Here is an 18,868-nt window from a genome sequence, read left to right as displayed (position 1 = left end):
CTTACATCCGTGGCATCCTCACCCCCGTGCACACAGTCACACTGCTGCTCCCTGAATCCATCAGCCTTGCTTCCCTGTCTGCACACACACAGGCAGCCCACGCTCCCTCTCCCACCACCATCACTGACAGATGATGAACTGGAGCCGGCTCCACCCAGATCCAGCGGGATCCGGCCAACAAAGGGGCCGCTGGCTTCGAACGGGCAGGGGCTGAGCGGTTGTTTATGCACCGACCCGCCCCAGCCCGTGCTCTGGGGGTGGGGGAGGGGGTGAAGACAATGCCCCCCCCCTTACCTTGGTGCCGTGGTAGTAGTCATCCACCGAGGTGGCGTTCATGAAGGTCTCCTGGAAGTGGGTGCTGGTGTCGATGCCGCCCGGCATGACCAGCTTGCCGGTGGCGTCGATGACTTTGGCCCCGCCGGGGATCATGAGCTCCCGGCCGACGAGCTGGACGACGCCATTCTCGATGTAGACGTCCGCCTCCTGGGTGCAGTCGTCGTTGACCACCCGGCCCCCCTTGATGAGGGTCCGCAGGGCGCTGGCGCTCGCGTGCATTGTTCTCCCACAAAGCTCGCTCGCTCTCTCTCTCCCTCCGTCCGTCCCTTACTCCACAAACTGCCCCCCCCTCCCCTTACAGCCGGTGAGTGCGGCAGCGGCGGGGAACACACCGTACCGTGTGAGTGAGCGAGCCCTCCCCTCCCCCACACACCGGGAGCCTCTCCGTCCTCCCGCCGCCGGTGACCGTTGGCAAGTGCCAGCCCCTGGATCGCGCGATTGTCAGCCCTCCGCCAATCACAGGCAGGTGGGGGAGCCGGGCGGACAGCGCCGCGCGGTGGAGCTTGGGGGTTGTAGTCCCCGCCTCCCCGGCAATGCCCTCTGGCGGGTGGAGGGTGGGCCAACCAATGGACTCCAACTCCCAGCGCTCGTCGAGCCCCTTTGGCGTGGTCCTGGAATCTGGTCCGGTATCAGTTCCAGCAGCGCCCAGCATTGTTACAATCCCCAGCCACTCCGCTACGATAGCATTTATTTGGCATTATGGCACAAATCAGCCACGAAATAATGCAACACTAACAGGAAAAGTTTTATTTGCCCCTCAATATATTTAATGCAACTTTAAAGTCAAATATATGCTCCAATGAAATGTATCGCCATCCCTCCACAGTGTACACTAACCGATGATTTTCAGATGTTGACTTCAGCTACTGCTTAGAAGGCAGACATTTTAAAAAGTAATTCCTCCTCACGGGTTGTCGCGAACAAAGTGGTGCTTTTTCCTCTTTTTGATGTCACTGAAGTGGACTGTCATTTCGAAAAAGTATCGATTAAAAGACTGGAATAACGCCTCAAACGAACCCATTCCTTAATGTCTCGGATATACCGAAATGTGTCACCAATCCTTTCACCTCGGACTGCATAACCTCATTTCACATGATTCCTGTCCCAGTTTCTATCCTCACTTCGGCACTACTGTCTCATCTGATCCATCCAGCCACTTACAGTTGGTTGCTTTAATATCATTCACAAAAATCAAGCAATAATGCCCCTTTTTGATGGGTACATCTCATAAAATCACAAACCATACTAAAGAGAAATGCAACAAATTACGTTTCCACCCATGTGTACTCCAGTCCCTAGGGTGTCAGCCTAACATGGTTTCTTGGGTTAAATACCACTGCCAATCTGAGTTTATATAATACATACCACAAAGATCAGGTTGTTGTTGAGACAAGTGACTTGAAGTTTATTAACAACACTATGTATTTAGATAGCTGCAATATCACATAGTATGTCCTCTGTGTTAATAAGGCTATTGTACATTATGTATCCACAACTGACTGCCTGAACACAATGTACTTTAATCCATTGTACTAAATATAATTGAAGGTTAAATGTATATCTTTGTACTGGAATGACACATGTTGTGTATCACATCTTAAAGGTACATTGCCTGTCTGCCTATGTAATAATAGGCGTACCTCTTTTGCTCTTTAAACAGTGGGAACCCCTTTCCAAGAGCATGTACAATTCTGTTCATTGAGTCATGGGGCTGAATTTTATTAGAAATTGGCTAAGTGTCAATATTGGTGAGTTTGGTGGAGTGTTACACCCTGTGCACCTCAGAACTTTGAAACACAGCCTTTCAGGTTATTAAACTCTATAGGAATGACGGAAAAACCTACTGTTCACACTGCAACATGGAGAAACAAGATGAAACAGTATGATCTGGCTCAAGGTGCATCAGGAAACGCCTTGCTGTCCATGTGGGTTGAGGATTGAGGATTCCACACTGGCGGAACTGAGAAACGATGCTGGAGATTAGAGGCGAGAGTGTGGTGCTGGAAAAGCACAGCAGATCTGGCAATATCCGAGGAGCACAAGAATTAATGTTTCAGGCAAAAGCCCTTCAACAGGGATGGGGTCAAAAGTGCTTCTCCCATGGTTTCTTGGAAGCAGCCAGTTGCATAAAAGCTTTGGGCTTCCTGTGCATTGGAGGATATCTCCGGTCGTAACCTCTTCAATATGGAAGCTTAATTTTTCTCCACCTTTGTTGCATCGCAGCAACGGTGATGGTAACAGTCACTATGACTGGACCCATTGGTCACGTTGCTAATAAACCTGGGGAGAAAATAAAAAAAGGGCAGGTGCTTACTAATGTGAGTAGTCAGCATTTTGTATGACTCACAAATGACAGCTTCACACTCTTCCACGCAGTGGAACATGGAAGACCCCAACATGGAGGATCATGGAATTCCTATGCATAGAACTTTGACATAGGACCTGATTCCAATGAACACAACACAAGTCATGTCAAAAAGAGACAGTAGGAGATTGTAAATGCCATGTGAATACTGAGACCTTCTCCTCCCAGCCATAGAAAGGCATAATTACATATAAGAGCATCTTGGCAAAAACTTACATCTCACGATAAGAAGGAATCAATTGAAACACTATTTGAAAATATTGCTCCCTACTTTGGGCTCTACTTCATCCACAAGGTTGGGGATGTTGGTCAAAATGTGTGAGGATCATAGAGATTTAACATTCATTTATCTTTGCTGTTAGGTTGTGCAACATCACTGGCTAATCTAGTTAAATCATTTGACCTATCAATCAATGTAACTAATGATAGTGATGTGAGGCAATTCCCGATCTTTAAGATCTTCTTTCCAGTTTACTTACCCAAACTCATATAACAGTGGATTGAAAGAAGATGAGAGACCTATTGGCTATTACCAAAATACCAAAACAGCAGGAATTCTACAACAGTATAGGACATGCAAGAGAAAACTGGAACGGGAGATTAGGAGTGCTAAACGAGGATATGAAAGGATACTGTAGGTAAAATAAACGAAAGTCATAAGTTGTTTTACATTAAGGGTAAAAGGATAACAAGGGATAGAATAGGATCCATTAAGGACCAAAGTGGTATTTTGTGCATGTTGCTTGAGGATTTAGATAGGATTGTAAATGAATACTTTGGATTGGTGCTCACTAGTGAGATAGACGATATGGGTATCTAAATCAGGGAGAAGGTCTGGGATACAATTAAAGAAAATAACATAGACAGAGAGGAGGAGGTTCTGAGTTGTCTGGCAGACTTAAAAGTAAATAAAGCATCCAGGCCCAGATGAAATATACTCCAGATTATTGAGTGAGGCAAGGGAGGGAACAGCAGGGGCACTAGCAAAGAATTTTCAATTCCTCTCTGGCCACAGGAGAGGTTCCAGTTTACTTGATGACAGCCAATGTGGTTCTGTTATTCAAGAAGGGAGAAGGAGATAAACCAGGAAATTACAGATCAATCAGTCTAACCTCAATGGTGGGGAAAGTCTTGAAAACAATTCTGAGGAACATTGGAGAGACAGGGATCAATTAGGAACAGTCCGAATGGTTTTGTTAAGGTAAGGTCATGTCTGACCAACTTGATTAAATTTTTCAAAGATGTGACCAGGTGTGTAAATGAGAGTAACACTCTTGAAGTAGTCTACTTGGATTTCAGCAAGATATGCCAAGGCAAGATATGGAAAGGCATACAGGGCTATGGGCCAAGTGCTGAAAAAAGGAATTAGACTAGTTAGGTGGTCGTTTTTCACTGGCATGGACACAATGGCCTGAAGGACCTTTTCCTTTTCTGTAGATCTCTGTGAATCTCTGGCTGATACAGTTATAGTGCCAAACCTTGAATTGAACAAATCCTTTTGATTTGAGATGTGAAGTATATCAGAATCCAAATAATATTGTTTGTGTTTATGAAGCTAAATTCCATAAATTGTACATTAGAGTCAGATTAAACCTTTCTATCAATATTATTATGGGAATCAAACTTCTTGAAGAAATCTTAGTGATGGAAACTAAATTTTCTTTGTGATCTCCAGTAATGACATGCATGATGGTTTATGATATCTGGACACTTAATAATGTTTTAATAGAACATCAGGTGAATTCCTGAAACATGGCAAGAATCGGAATTATGGGGGATCCAAAATGGCGGCGACCCAGGAGTATCGCGTTGCTGGGCTCTGTGCCACAACATCAGCAGGACAGAGCTAGATCCCATCCCACCTATGTTACTGTGAACAAAAAACCCAGTAAAAGCACTGCAGAACCTGAACATTTCACTCACCTTTGCTTTTGCTGTGGGAGAATGCTGACGAAATGAGGGAGTTCACCCGAGCTTGGGATGTGGGGGCAGCTCAATCCACCGGGGCAGCGGACTTTCTTACTCACTGGGCTTTGGTTAAGGAGCTCACCAAATCTCGCGAGGCCCTGGAGAAGCAGATTGAAGAAACAATTGGGGAAAAGCTGGCCCTGGTCTCTGCTGTGCTGCAAAAGCAGGAACAGCAGCTGGAAGACCTGGGCAAAAGGACTGATGAGCTCGAACGCTGGGTCACAGGGGTGGAAGCAGAGGCTGATTCATCCAAGATTCGGATTGAAGCCCTGGAAATACAGGTCCGTGCTTTGCTGGATCTGGTGGATGACCTTCAGAACAGGGGCAGGAGGAAGCATCGTCATGTTGTTGGCATGCCAGAGGGGATGGAAGGTGAGCAGCTGGTGGAATTCTTTGAGAAGTGGTTCCCGGAATTCCTTACTTTGGAGGCTGAAAAGGGAAAGATAAAGATTGAGGGAGCCCACCTGGTTGCGACAGGGAGACCAGTGCCCCCACCCTGTCCTGGTACGGATCCATCAATATAAAGACAAACAGAGAGTCATGGAAGCTTCCGGAGCCGAGGGGAGGGATCTAAAGGAATTGATGTGCAAGGGCTCCAGGGTCATGCTTTTTCGAAGACGTTTCAGGTGATCCAGAAGAGGAAGTCCTACAATGGCATTGAGAGAGCTTGGGATCCAGTACTCTTTAAGATATCCAGCTGTGCTTTGGATTAATCATAACGGATCTGTACATTTATTTGACTCGCCAGGAACTTTGTGGACACATTGACTTAAGACAGATGATTGAATAGGCGCAGATAACAGAGTTGTTCGGGTTTGTCCTTCTTCAGAGAACACTTGGTGGAGTCTCCTTTTGTTGGTAATAAGTTGCATTAAATTATGCTCGGGATGGATAGAATATTTACCTTTAATTTCTAAGTTAGGTTATACCAAGGGAGGGGTGACATATCTACTTTTAACTTACTCATGTATATTACTAATTTTGTTTTTTCTTACTTTTTTTGCTACTTTATGATGGGTTGCCTATGTTTAGGGCATGACCCTGGCTGGGAGGAGCTAAGTGGGTGGTTAGTAGGGTTTTGGGATGAGTAGGTGCCCCCTTTGAATGGGTGGTAAATTCCTCCAATCAGTGGCTTTGGTACTTGTTTGCTTTTCTGTTTTTGCTGTACATAGGTTTTGCGAGGTTTGTAGGTTTGTTGGTTGTAGCTGTTTCAGTTTATGTAGTTTTTGGACTTCGTTCCACTGAAGCTTGGTGATTCACAGTTTGAGTTCTTCCTCACTGGAGACTGAATGGTGCTATAGAAGGTTATGGCTAAAAATGTGTTCAAATGGTGTACCTGCAACATTAAGGGGAGTCACTCGCTGGTCAAGAGGAAGAAGGTACTCGCCAGTCTTAAAAGGAAGAGGGTGGATGTTGCCTTATTGCAAGAAATGCACCTAGACAATGCAGTGCAACAGAATGGGTATGACTGGGTTTATTTCTCATCTTTCAATACTAGGAGTCGGAGGGCGGCCGTACATGTTAGGAAGAATCTTCCATTTAAGTTGTTAGAGTGTATTAAAGCCATACATGGGAGATTTATACTCCTTAAAGCTTTGACAAATGGGGAAGAATATGGGATCTTAAATGTTTACTGTACCCCCGGCCCACCCCCTCAAGATCTTGATAGACACACTTTCTAAACTGGTTAACCTTGCATCTCAACATATTATCGTGGGGGGTGCATGGGGCGAGTTTAATTGTCTAATAGACCCTATGGTGAACAGATTGTCCAAAGGTCCCCCGATATCTTTATCATGATCTAAGCAATTAAGGGATATGTGTGTTGAATTATGACTGGAGGATGTTTGGAGTCACCTTTACCCTACTGGCAGGGATTTTACGTTTTTCTTGAATTCGTCCAAATGCCAAACCAGGACTGATCTTTTGACTCCTGCAGCACATTTGGACATGGTGGTGTCATGTACAATCGGCAATATAATTATTTCTGATCACGTTCCAGTGTATCTAATGGTCAAGGGTAAGGATAGTGTGGTAGATTCATGGCACTGGTGACTGGATCTCTTCATTCTTAAGGATAGCAAGTTTACTGAATTCTTTTCTACTGAATTCAGCGCTTTTTTAGACATTAATTCAGGCTCAGCCAGTAATCCATCTGTTCTTTGGGAAACTGCTAAAGCCTATGCTTGGGTGTTGGTTATTTCCTATTCTGCCAGGAAGAAATAGCAGAAGGGTGAGCAACAATGCTTGCTCGAAACACATCTGAAGGCAGCTTGTGAGAAACAGAACTCACTCACAAATCAATCAGCCTGAGACAAAGCCTTGGAAACAAGAACAATTTATTACAGCCTTGCAAGAACCGGACGCTTCTGCAATCAAGCAGAAATGCGCGTGAAAACAGAGCATATTAGCTTTCTTATTCAGTTTACAAGTTGCAGAATCACGCCTCCCTTTTCCCATCCTATCATAAGCCGATTACCTCACTTGTTAGTTATTTTCTTATCTGGCCATCCTGCTGTCCTTGTCTGCATTCTTTGTTCCTTGTTTGTTACAGCTTCTTTTACCCAGTTTCTCTTATCATACTATAAGCTTTATTGTGAAATGCCCTTGCTGTTTCTTTTTGTGGTCAGCTACAACCCTTTAAAGTTATTTCCTAGCTTAAAACTATTTTCTTTAAGAGACCCTGTACATTCATTAAAGTCTTAGCCTTAAGTATGCTACATGCTACATGCTACAAGAATTAACACCCCACAGCTGCCACCTGCAAAAACAACATTTCTAATTTTCCATGAGCTGAAAAGGTACACTTTGATAGACTTTTGTTGTATAAACTGCAGAGGATCACAGCGCTTCAGTCTACACTGAACTCCATACTCACACAGAGCTAAGAGGGAGCTTATGTTTGCAAAGCAAAGGCTGTTTGAGCACAGGATAAGCTTGGCAAGTATTTAACATATCTTGCCAGGAAAAGGGCTGCTCCCCAATCCATTACCTCAATCAGGGAGGATATTGGCAATTTAACCTATGATTCTAAAAGGATTAATGCGGCATTTCAAAATTTTACTCCAAACTATACCAGTCTGAAAGTTATGAGGATGGGCGGGTTAGGATGGAGTCTTTTATTTAAGAATTTGAACTTCCTGGGAGTGACCCCTGAACAAGAGTCTCTCCTCAATGCCCCACACTCAGAGCAAGAGGTGCAGGAGGCTGTGAGGCAGCTCCAGAATGGGAAGGCATTGGGTCCTGACAGACTTCCCAGTGAGTTCTAGAAGGAATTTATAAGTATATTGTCAGGACCGATTCTTAGTATGTTTAATGTTTCACATAGCCATGGCCTCCTCCCACCATCTTTAAGAGAGATGAACATCTGGAGCACTGTGCTTCCTAAAGGGCCATTTCACTCCTGAATGTTGATTTCAAAATCCTATCAAAGACTCTTGCACTAAGACTAGAAAGCCTGCTGCTTTCCATCATGAAAGAGGATCAGATACATTTTATAGAGGTTGCAGATCGTCAAATAATGTCAGGAGATTACTTAATATGATCCAAGAAAGTCAACAATGATCGGTACAGGATTAGTGATCTCTCTAGACGCAGAGAAGGCATTTGACCAGGTTGAGTGGCCATATCGTTTTTCTCATTAATGAACATTCACCCATGTCTGCTGGATCTTATGTGAATGCTTCAAATGCTTTTTACTAAGCAAACATTTGGAAGACTGAATGGCTGGTTCAGTTCCTTTATCTCATATCGCAAGCGACCCCTTACTAAACTGACTAATCTGTAGCTCCCCCACAGACTGGGAGGAGTGGACCTCGCAGATATCAACAACTATCAGTTAAAGCTCGTTGCTATCTGATGGGAAAGACGGGCCCGGGGGGGATCCTCACTCACTATGTTTGACATTGAAGTATCTCAGGCAAGATGCCCCCTTACTAGCTTGCTGTTCTTGGACAAAATGTGAACAGTTAAGGAATATTGCCATAGCTCATTAGTTATTTATACTGTTGAAGTGTGGAGGGCAATGCATCAGAGTAAGGGCAAATTGCCAAAATGTCATTTTTTACACCCATTGTTAGTATTCGGTTTTCAGCCAGGGATAATGGACTTGGGGTTTAAACTATGGGCAGCTAGGGGCGTGTTTTGCCTGGTGACTTATTCGAGGGGGATATACTGATGTCACTTGACCAGTTGGCTCAGAAATACAAGTTGAGGAGAAAGTGAGGTCTGCAGATGCTGGAGATCAGAGCTGAAAGTGTGTTGCTGGAAAAGCGCAGCAGGTCAGGCAGCATCCAGGGAACAGGAGAATCGACGTTTCGGGCATAAGCCCTTCTTCAGGAATGAGGAAAGTTTGTCCAGCAGGCTAAGATAAAAGGTAGGGAGGAGGGACTTGGGGGAGGGGCGTCGGAAATGTGATAGGTGGAAAGAGGTAAAGGTGAGGGTGATAGGTCAGACTGGGGTGGGGGCGGAGAGGTCGGGAAGAAGATTGCAGGTTAGGAAGGCGGTGCTGAATTCGATGGATTAGACTGAGACAAGGTGGGGGGAGGGGAAATGAGGAAACTGGTGAAATCCGAGTTCATCCCTTGTGGTTGGAGGGTTCCTAGGCGGAAGATGACGTGCTCTTCCTCCAACCGTCGTTTTGTTGTGGTCTGGCGATGGAGGAGTCCAAAGACCTGCATATCCTTGGTGGAGTGGGAGGGGGAATTGAAATGTTGAGCCACAGGGTGGTTGGGTTGGTTGGTCCGGGTGTCCCAGAGGTGTTCTCTGAAACGCTCCGCAAGTAGCCGGCCTGTCTCCCCAATATAGAGGAGGCTACATCGGGTGCAGAGGATGCAATAGATGATATGTGTGGAGGTACAGGTGAATCTGTGGCGGATATGGAAGTTTCCTTTGGGGCCTTGGAGGGAGGTGAGGGTGGAGGTGTGGGCGCAAGTCTTGCACCTCCTGCGGTTGCAGGGGAAGGTGCCGGGAGTGGAGGTTGGGTTGGTGGGGGGTGTGGACCTGACGAGGGAGTCACGGAGGGAGTGGTCTTTACGGAATGCTGATAGGGGAGGGGAGGGAAATATATCCTTGGTGGTGGGGTCCGTTTGGAGGTGGCGGAAATGACACCAATCTTCAATCCATGCCAGTAGCTCACCTCAAACACCATGAGCCTGCTGTGAGACACCTTGTCAAAGGCCTTTTGGAAGTCTAGATAGATAACATCCACTGGGTTTCCCTGGTCTAACCTACTTCAAAGAATTATAACAGGTTTGCAAAGCATGACCTCCCACTGACTTGACTTGTTTTAATCTGACCTTGCACTTCCAAGAATTTAGAAGTTTTATCCTTAACGATGGATTCTAGAATTTTACCAACAACCAAGGTTAGGCTAATCAGCTTATAATTTTCCATTGTTTGTCTTAATCCTTTATTGATCAAGGGGGTTAAAACAGCGATTTTCCAATCATCTGGGACTCTCCATGACTCCAGTAACTTATGAAAGATCACAAACAACACCTCCACTATTTCCTCAGCCACCTCCCTCAGAACTGTAGAATGTAGCCCATCAGGGCCAGGAGATTTATCAATTTTTAGACCTTTTAGCTTTTCTAGCACTTTCTCTTTTGTAATGGCAACCATACTCAACTCTGCCCCCGACTCATCTTAATTGTTGGGATATTACTCTTGTCTTCCACTGTGAAGACTGACACAAAGTACTTATTCAGTTCTTCAGCTATTTCCTTATCTCCCAACACTAGCCTTCCAGTATCAATCTGGAGTCTACTTTTGCCTCTTGTTTGTTTCTTATGTATTGAAAGAAACTTTTACTATCATTTCTAATATTACTGGCTAGCTTACCTTCACATTTGATCCTCTCCTTCCTTATTTCTCTCTTTGTTATCCTGTGTTTGTTTTTGTAGTCTTCCCAATCTTCTGATTTCCCAGTGTTCTTGGCCACTTCATAGGCTCTCTCTTTTTCTTTGATCTCCTGACTTCCTTTGTCAACCAAGGCTGCCTAATTCCTACCCCCCCGCCCCACCACACCACCACCATCACATACACACAGATAATTTTTCTTTTCTTTGGGATGAAACTCTGTATTGTGTCCTCAATTACACCCAGAAACTCCTGCCATTGTTGCTCTACTGTCTTCCCCACTAGGCTCTGCTTTCAGTTGATTTTCGTCAGTTTCTCTCTCATGCTCCTATGATTACTTTTAGTTAACTGTAATACTATTACACCCGATTTTGCCTTCTCTCTTTCAAACTGCAGACTGAACTCTACTATATTATGAACGCTATCTCCTAAGTGTTCCCTTACTTTAAGATCTTTATAAAGTCTGACTCATGACATAGCATTAAGTCCAGAATAGCTTGCTCCCTTATGTGTTCCAAAAAGCCATCCTGTAAGCATTCCATGAATTCCCTTTCTTTGGATCCACCAGCAACATTATTCACTCAGTCCACCTGCATATTGAAGTCCCCCGTGATCACCGTGACCTTGCCTTTCTGACATGCCCTATCTGTTTCCTGGTGCATCTTGCACCCCTGGTCCTGACTACTGTGGGAGGTCTGTACATAACTCCCATTATGGTTTTTTTGCCTTCGTGGTTCCTCAACTCCACCCACACAGATTCCACATCATCTGACTCTATGTCATTCAGTGCCATAGATTTAATTTCATTCTTAACTAACAAGGCAACCCCACCCCCTCTACCCACCTCCCTGTCTTTTTGATAAGTTGTAAATCCTTGGATGTTTAACTGCCAGTCCTGAACCCCCTGCAACCATGTCTCTGTGATGCCTACCACATCATAATCATTCACAATGATTTTTGCCGTTAATTCATCTACATTGTTATGAATACCACGAGCATTCAGGTAAAGCACCTTAATGATAATTTTCTTGGCCTTATGATTTCCAACATCTCGAGTAATATGTCCTAAGTTATCCTTCCTTTTTGCTTCATGCCTCGAACTTCAACCCTGCACATACGCTAACCTGCTGCTTACTTTTCTACTTGACTCCATACTGCCTGTTGCTTTCCCTTTCCCTTCCCCCCGACTCACAAATTTAAAGTCCTAGTGACCACCCTATTTATACTTTTTGCCAGAACACTGGTTCCAGATCGGTTCAGGTGGAGGTGGTATCCATTGGTACAGATCTCCCCCCTCCGGTTCCAAAACCCATGCTAATGTCCCATGAAATGGAATCCCTCTTTCCCACACCAATCTCTTAGCCACATGTTTACTTCCCTAATTTTTTATCCTGATGCCAATTAGCATGTGCCTCGGGCAGTAATCCAGAGATTATGACCCTCAAGGACCTGTCCTTCAATTTCCTTCCTCGTGCTCGATAATCCCCAAACAGGTCCTCCTTCCTAGCTTTGCCTATGGTGTTAGTGCCAACGTGGACCACAACTACTGGGTCCTCTCCCTCCCGCTCCAACATCCTTTCAAGCCGGTCGGAGATGTCCTGTACATCGGCACCGGGCAGGCAACACCCCGTGCGGGACTCCCGATCCGGCTCACAAAGAATACTATCTGTCCCCCTAATTATAGAATCCCCGATAACAACCACTTGTCTTCTTCCTCCCCCCTCTTGAATGGCCTTCTGCACCATGGTGCTGTGGTCAGCTGGCTCATCCTGTCCACAGCCCTTTCCCTCAGCCATGCAGGGATCAAGAATCTCATACCTGTTGGACAAGGTCAAGGGCTGAGGCTCCTCCACTCCTGAACTCAGAATCTCCCTACCTGCCTCACTTACAGTCACACCCTGTTGCCCCTGAACACTTACTGAATTTGAATTACTTAATCTATCGGGTGTAACTGCCTCCTAAAACAAAGTGTCCCGGTAACTCTCCCCCTCCTGGATGTGCCGCAGTGTTTGAAGTTCAGATTCCAGATCATCAATTCTGATCCGGAGTTCTTCCAGCAACCAACACTTGCTGCAGATGTGGTCACTGCCGTTCACAATGGGATCAGCCAGCTCCCACATCATACAGCTACAGCACATTACCTGCCCAGTCATTTCTACTTATTTAATTAATTTATACAAATTTATGAGTCAAATAATTTCTAGTACTTCTCTATGGTCTTATTCACCTAACCAGCTAACAGTAAACTTTTAATCAATCACATGATACACAGTATAATCGGACTCTTTCCCATCTGAAATTCTTTCATATTGCTGCTAGAAAAAGATCTATTATCCATGATTCTTATTACACTGTAATTTGCGTGTTTTGCATTTCTTATCCACTGTATGCTATGTACGAGTGTGTAGTTTCTGCTGTCCATGCAGCACCCTTTGTCCTGGAGGAACACTGTCTTGTTTTGACTCTACCAGTTGTATATGGTAGAAATGACAAATAAAAACTACTCGACTCCACATTGACTGAGGAGTGTGTGATTGACATGTTATGCCAAAATTGGTTAATATCTAACAGACCAGCTGCATATCAAGTGACAATATTTAAAGAAGATTTCCAACAAATCAATTTTAAAATGGCTAGGATACTTTAGGACTTTTTTTTGTGACATACATAAGGCATTGAAATTATAGATTAGAATAGATTCCCAACCACCCTCTGAAGAGCAACTCACCCAGACCCATTTCCCTCTGACTAATGCACCTAGCACTATGGACAATTTAGCATGGCCAATTCACCTGACCTACACATCTTTGGACTGTGGGAGGAAACTGGAGCACCCGGAGGAAACCCGCACAGATACAGGGAGAATGTGCCAACTCCACACAGACAATCGCCCAAGACTGGAATCGAACCTGGGACCCTGATGCTGTGAGGCAGCAGTGCTAACCACTGAGCCACCGTGCCACCCAGGAAATTATGTTTCCTGAACTTTAAAATGTTGAAAAGTGAGGTCTTAAAGACAATAAAATATTTTGGAAATAACTGTGGCATGGGGTTTGAAATTATAACCTGGGAAATTTGTGAGCAAGTCTAAAGTTTGGCAGGCTATTTCCCACTGCTGAAACCAATACCAATTTAGTCTTACTTTTTTAACCCTGAAAGAAAACTGCTTAGGTCTGAAGTGAGTGCTGTAGTTCACAAAGGTTAGCAACATTATGGACTACTGCACAGAGATTGCAGGGGACTGCAATGCCATTTGATGAGGTGTTGCATTTCCATTTAACTTGATGGCTTTGTAGATACCCAATATAATGTAATACAAAGCAATATCAATTGGTTTTCACTTCTGGACCTTCCAAATTGATGCCAAAATGTTCTGCATTCATACTTAGGTTTAAACCTTGACACTGAGAAAACAGTATATCAAATGATGCAAACTCCTTTGTTAGATTATTCTGATGCACTCAGAGAGAGAACTCACCTTAACTAGCAGTTGGAAAAAGAGGGAGCTTAGTCTACTCAAAATCAAACATTTGGCAAATCTATGTTCACACAAAAAACAACACTAATCCTATAGTTTAATGGGATCAAACCTGATTGCATTATTAGTTTGACTTGCATATACAAGGAAGAAATGTTCTGAGTAAGTGTTATCACTGTTGAGTGAGATTATGTGACACTGATTCTAAACCTGCTGTAAAATATGTAGAAATGCAGGGACACATAATTAGAACATAGAACAGTACAGCACAGTACAGGCCCTTCGGCCCTCGATGTTGTGGTGAACGTTTATCCTACTCTGAGATCAAACTAACCTACATACTCTTCAGTTTGCTATCATCCATGTGCCTATCCAAGAGTCACTTAAATGTCCTGAATGTATCTGACTTTACTACCACTGCTGACAGTGCATTCCACCCACCCAGCACTCTGAGTAAAGAACCTACCTCTGATATCTCTCCTAAATCTTCCTCCAATCACCTTAAAATGATGCCCCCCTCGTGATTGCCATTTCCACCCTGGGAAAAAGTCTCTGGCTATCTACTCTATCTAGCTCTCACATCATCTTGTACACTTCTATCAAGTCACCTCTCATCCTTCTTTGTTCCAATGAGAAAAGCCCTAGCTCCCTCAACCTTTCTTCATCAGTCATGCCCTCCAGTCCAGGCAGCATCCTGGTAACTCTCCTCTGCACACTCTCTAAAGCTTCCATATCCTTCCTATAATGAGGTGACCAGAACTGAACACAATATTCCGTGTGGTGTAACCAAAGCTCTGTAGAAATGCAGCATAACCTCCTGGCTCTTAAATTCAATTCCCCTGCTAATGAAAGCCAACACACCATACACCTTCTTAATGACCCGATCAACCTGGGTGGTAACTTTGAGGAATCTATGGATGTGGACTCCAAGATCCCTTGTTCCTCCAACTGCCGAGAATTTTGCTTTACCCCTGTAATCTGCATTCAAATTCAACCTTCCACAAAGAATCACTTCACATGTTTCCAGGTTGAACTCCATCTGCCACTTCACAGCCCAGTTCTGCATCCTGTCAATGTCCTGTTGCAACCTGCAAAAGTCCTCCACACTATCCACAGCTCCACCAATCTTCGTGTCATCAGTAAACTTACTAACCCACCCTTCCACTTCTTCATTCAAGTCATTTATAAAAATCACAAAGACAGAGGTCCCAGAACATCCAGGCTGAATACTTTCCATCAACTACCACCCTCTGTCTTCTATGGGCCAGCCAATTCTGTTTCCAGACAAATTTTCCTGTATCCCATGGCTCCTTACTTTCTGATTGAGCCTACCATGGGGAACCTTATCATACACCTTGTTAAAATCCATGTATACCACATCCACTGCTCTACCTTCATCAATGTGTTTTGTCACATCCTCAATGAATTCAATAAGATTTGTGAGGCATGACCTGCCCCTCACAAAGCCGTGTTGACTATCTCTAATCAAGCTATGCTTTTTCAAATAATCATAAGTCCTGTCTCTCAGAATCCTCTCTAATAATTTGCCCGCCACCAGCGTAAGACTGACTGGTCTGTAATTCCCAGGGTTTTCCCTTGAACAAGGGAGTAACATTTCATCTTGGTGGTCAACAATAAGCTATGAGCAGGATTTTTATTTGAGAGAGTTGGGAGATTTTCCAACTTGTCATCCATGCCTTGGTAGAAAGTGCATCCAGCAGTGAGATTTGAATTCTGGGATTTTGGGGGAGGAGCGGGTAGGGTTACAAACTAGAACTGGGAAATATTTAGAGACAGACACCCGGGGGGTTGCCAAAAGGTGAGGTGTGCTGGTTAAAAGGTCACCCTCAGTGGTCAGGGACTTTCTCCCAGTGGCTTCATTTACAATGGGTTCTCTATCCCTCATTCCCTCAACCTCCCATACACTGGCCATGCCCTAGGAAAAAGCAAGGACTGCAGATGCTGGAGCTCAGTGTCGGGAGTGGTACTGCTGGAAAAGCACAGCAAGTCAGGCAGCATCTGAGGAGCAGGAGAATCGATGTTTTGGGCATAATCCCTTCATTCTTGATAAAGGGCTTTATGCCTGAAAGGTTGATTAGCCTGCTCCTCGGATGCTGCCTGACCTGATGTGCTTTTTCAGCACCACACACTCGACACTGGTCATGCCCTGTCAATTAAAACGTGCCTCACCCACCTTCATTACCAGCCCATGCATACCAATGGTCTCTCATACAGTCCATGCCAACATTTGTCCCTGTATTTATCCCCAGTGATACCCTGCATGCTAACCCACAGCTCTTCCAAGCCCATTCATTCACTGTACACTCTGTACAGAAACAATAAAACTGATCATAACAATGCTATGTTTGGAAAAGCGTCAATGACACTCATTCATTCATAGTGTTCTTAAAACAAAACTGCAATTAGTATAACCCTATAAAGGTCTCAATCATCGAGCCTTTTAAAATATCAATAGCAAAACTATCAAAGTATCTAAAGCACTTCCTGCTGCTGGAAAGATAGTCATAGAGTTGCACAGCACACAAACAGACCATTTGGTGCAACTTGTCCATGCCGACCAGATATCCTAAATAAATCTAGTGCCATATCCCTTTAAACCCATCATATATCCATCCAGATGCCTTTTAAATGCTGCAATTGCACCAGCTTCCATCACTTCCTCTGGCAGTTCATTCCATATATGTAGCACCGTCTGTGTGAAAAAGTTGCCCCCTTAGGTCTCTTTTATATCTTTCCCCTCTTCCCCTAAACCTATGCCGTCTAGTTTTGGACTTCCCCACACCAGGGAAAAAACTTTGTCTATTTATCCTATCCATGCCCCTCACGATTTTGTAAACCTCTATAAGGTCACCCCTCAGCCTCCGGCGCTCCAGGGAAAACAGCCCCAGCCTATTCAGCCTCTCCCTATAGCTCATATCCTCCAATCCTGGCAACATCCTTGCAAATCTTTTCTGAACTCTTTCAACTTTCACAACAGCCTTCTGATAGGAGGGAGACCAGAATTGCAAACAACATTCCAACAGTGGTCTAACCAATGTCCTGTACAGCCACAACATGACCTCCAACTTCTATACTCAATGCTTTGACCAATAAAGGAAAGCATACCAAATGCCTTCTTCACTATCCTATCTAACTGTGACTCCACTTTCAAGGAATGACAAACCTGCACTCCAAGGTCTCTTTGTTCAGCAACACTCCCCAGGTCATTACCACTAAGTGTATAAGTCCTTCTCTGATTTGCCTTTTCAAAATGCAGCATCTCATATTTATCTAAATTAAACTCCATCTGCCACTCCTCAGCCTACTGGCCCATCTGATCAAGATCCTGTTGTATTCTGAGGTAACCTTCTTCGCTGTCCACTACACCTCCAATTTTGGTGTCATCTGAAAACTTACTAAGTATACCTCCTATGTTCACATCCAAATCACTTATATAAATGATGAAAACCAATCCTTGTGACACACCGCTGGTCACAGGCCTCCAGTCTGAAAAGCAACCCTCTACCACCACCCTTTGTCTTCTAAGTTCAAGCCAGTTCTGTATCCAAATGTTGGTCAACTTGAAAGGGTTCATAAAAGATTTACAAGGATGTTGCCAAGATTGGAGGATTTGAGCGAAAGGGAGAGCCTGAATAGGCTGGGGCTGTTTTCCTTGGAGTGTATGAGGCTGAGGTTTATAAAATCATTAGGGGCATGGATAGGGTAAATAGACAAGGTTTTCTTCAGGTTGGGGGAGTCTGATACTAAAGGACATAGGTTTAGGGCAAAAGGGTAACTTTTTCATGCAGAGGGTGGTGTATGTATGGAATGAGCTACCAGAGGAAGAGGTGGAGGCTGGTACGATTGTAACATTTAAAAGCATCTGGATGGGGTGCATGCAGGAAGGGCTTCGAGGGATATAGGCCAAATCCTGGCAAATGGGATTCGATTAATGTAGGATATCGGGTCAGCATGGACAAGTTGGACTGAAGGGTCTGTTTCTGTGTTGCATATCTCTATGCTTTCGTCATTTGTAAATAAGCCATTGTGAGGTTGACAAAATAGCTCTAAGAAAAAGAGCTGTCAAACAAGCATATTTATTTTTCCCTTGGACAGAGGAATTTCAACAGAATAATGAGTGGCTGGGTCTCATTATGCATTCTTGGCCATCTCGTGCCGAAGGTTTGGGATCTCAGAATGAGAATGGGAATCCTAGAATCGAGATCTGCCTGCCATTTTTATTAAAGGTCTGCAGAAGCTGTTTCTGGAAACAATATTTTATGAATAAATTTGTTTAATATATACAATTGTTCTGCTGTATAATAATTAAAGCAATGCTTAGTTTGGAATGAAAATATATCTTGAGGAATAATCATAATTTTATGACAATCGAGGCTGTATAAAAGAAATACAAAGTACATACAAAGTGTGACTTTAATAGATCAAGATTAAGCAGCAGAATGGCTATTCTTCAGTCTTTTGAAAGTTGATGACACAAAACATTATTTGTTTCTCTTGCTATAGATACTGCTATACTTGCTGGGCATTATCTATTTATATCCTGGAATATTCCTTTATTAATTTTGGGTGTTAAGTGAGATTATCTATGTTCTGAAAGATAAAAGGAGCTAGAAGGGTGATACTTCTTTTCCGACTAAACTTGATTATGTTATTTTGACATTAGATTCGTACAGACCAATTACAAACTGTTTGGATATACTCTGGTAGCTCATTCCATACATACACCACCCTCTGCGTGAAAAAGTTACCCCTTAGGTCCCTTTTATATCTTCTATTGAACAGAATAAAAGCTAAATTCTAATTTATAATTTCAGAAAAAAGATCATATGCTGTTTGCAATT

At 43.9% G+C, this 18,868-nt stretch overlaps 1 protein-coding gene across 1 annotated transcript in view; it reads right to left on the bottom strand.

Annotated features, from left to right (window-relative positions):
• LOC122540420 (dihydropyrimidinase-related protein 5) overlaps window positions 1–655 on the bottom strand; it is a 65,175-nt gene extending 64,520 nt beyond the window's left edge. Inside the window, exon 1 of the mRNA XM_043676164.2 lies at window positions 295–655. Within this exon, the coding sequence (XP_043532099.2) occupies window positions 295–555 (261 nt within the window). The 5' untranslated portion in view covers window positions 556–655. The remainder of the gene's footprint in view (window positions 1–294) is intronic.
• Window positions 656–18,868: the final 18,213 nt, after the last annotated feature.

This window comes from Chiloscyllium plagiosum, unplaced genomic scaffold, assembly GCF_037043375.1.
Source record: "Chiloscyllium plagiosum isolate Xiang-an unplaced genomic scaffold, Cpla_swu_hap1 HiC_scaffold_3, whole genome shotgun sequence".
NCBI classification, from domain to species: Eukaryota; Metazoa; Chordata; class Chondrichthyes; order Orectolobiformes; family Hemiscylliidae; genus Chiloscyllium; species Chiloscyllium plagiosum.
The sequence above is the reverse complement of the archived record's forward strand: the minus strand, read 5'-3'. Positions and strand labels throughout refer to the sequence as shown.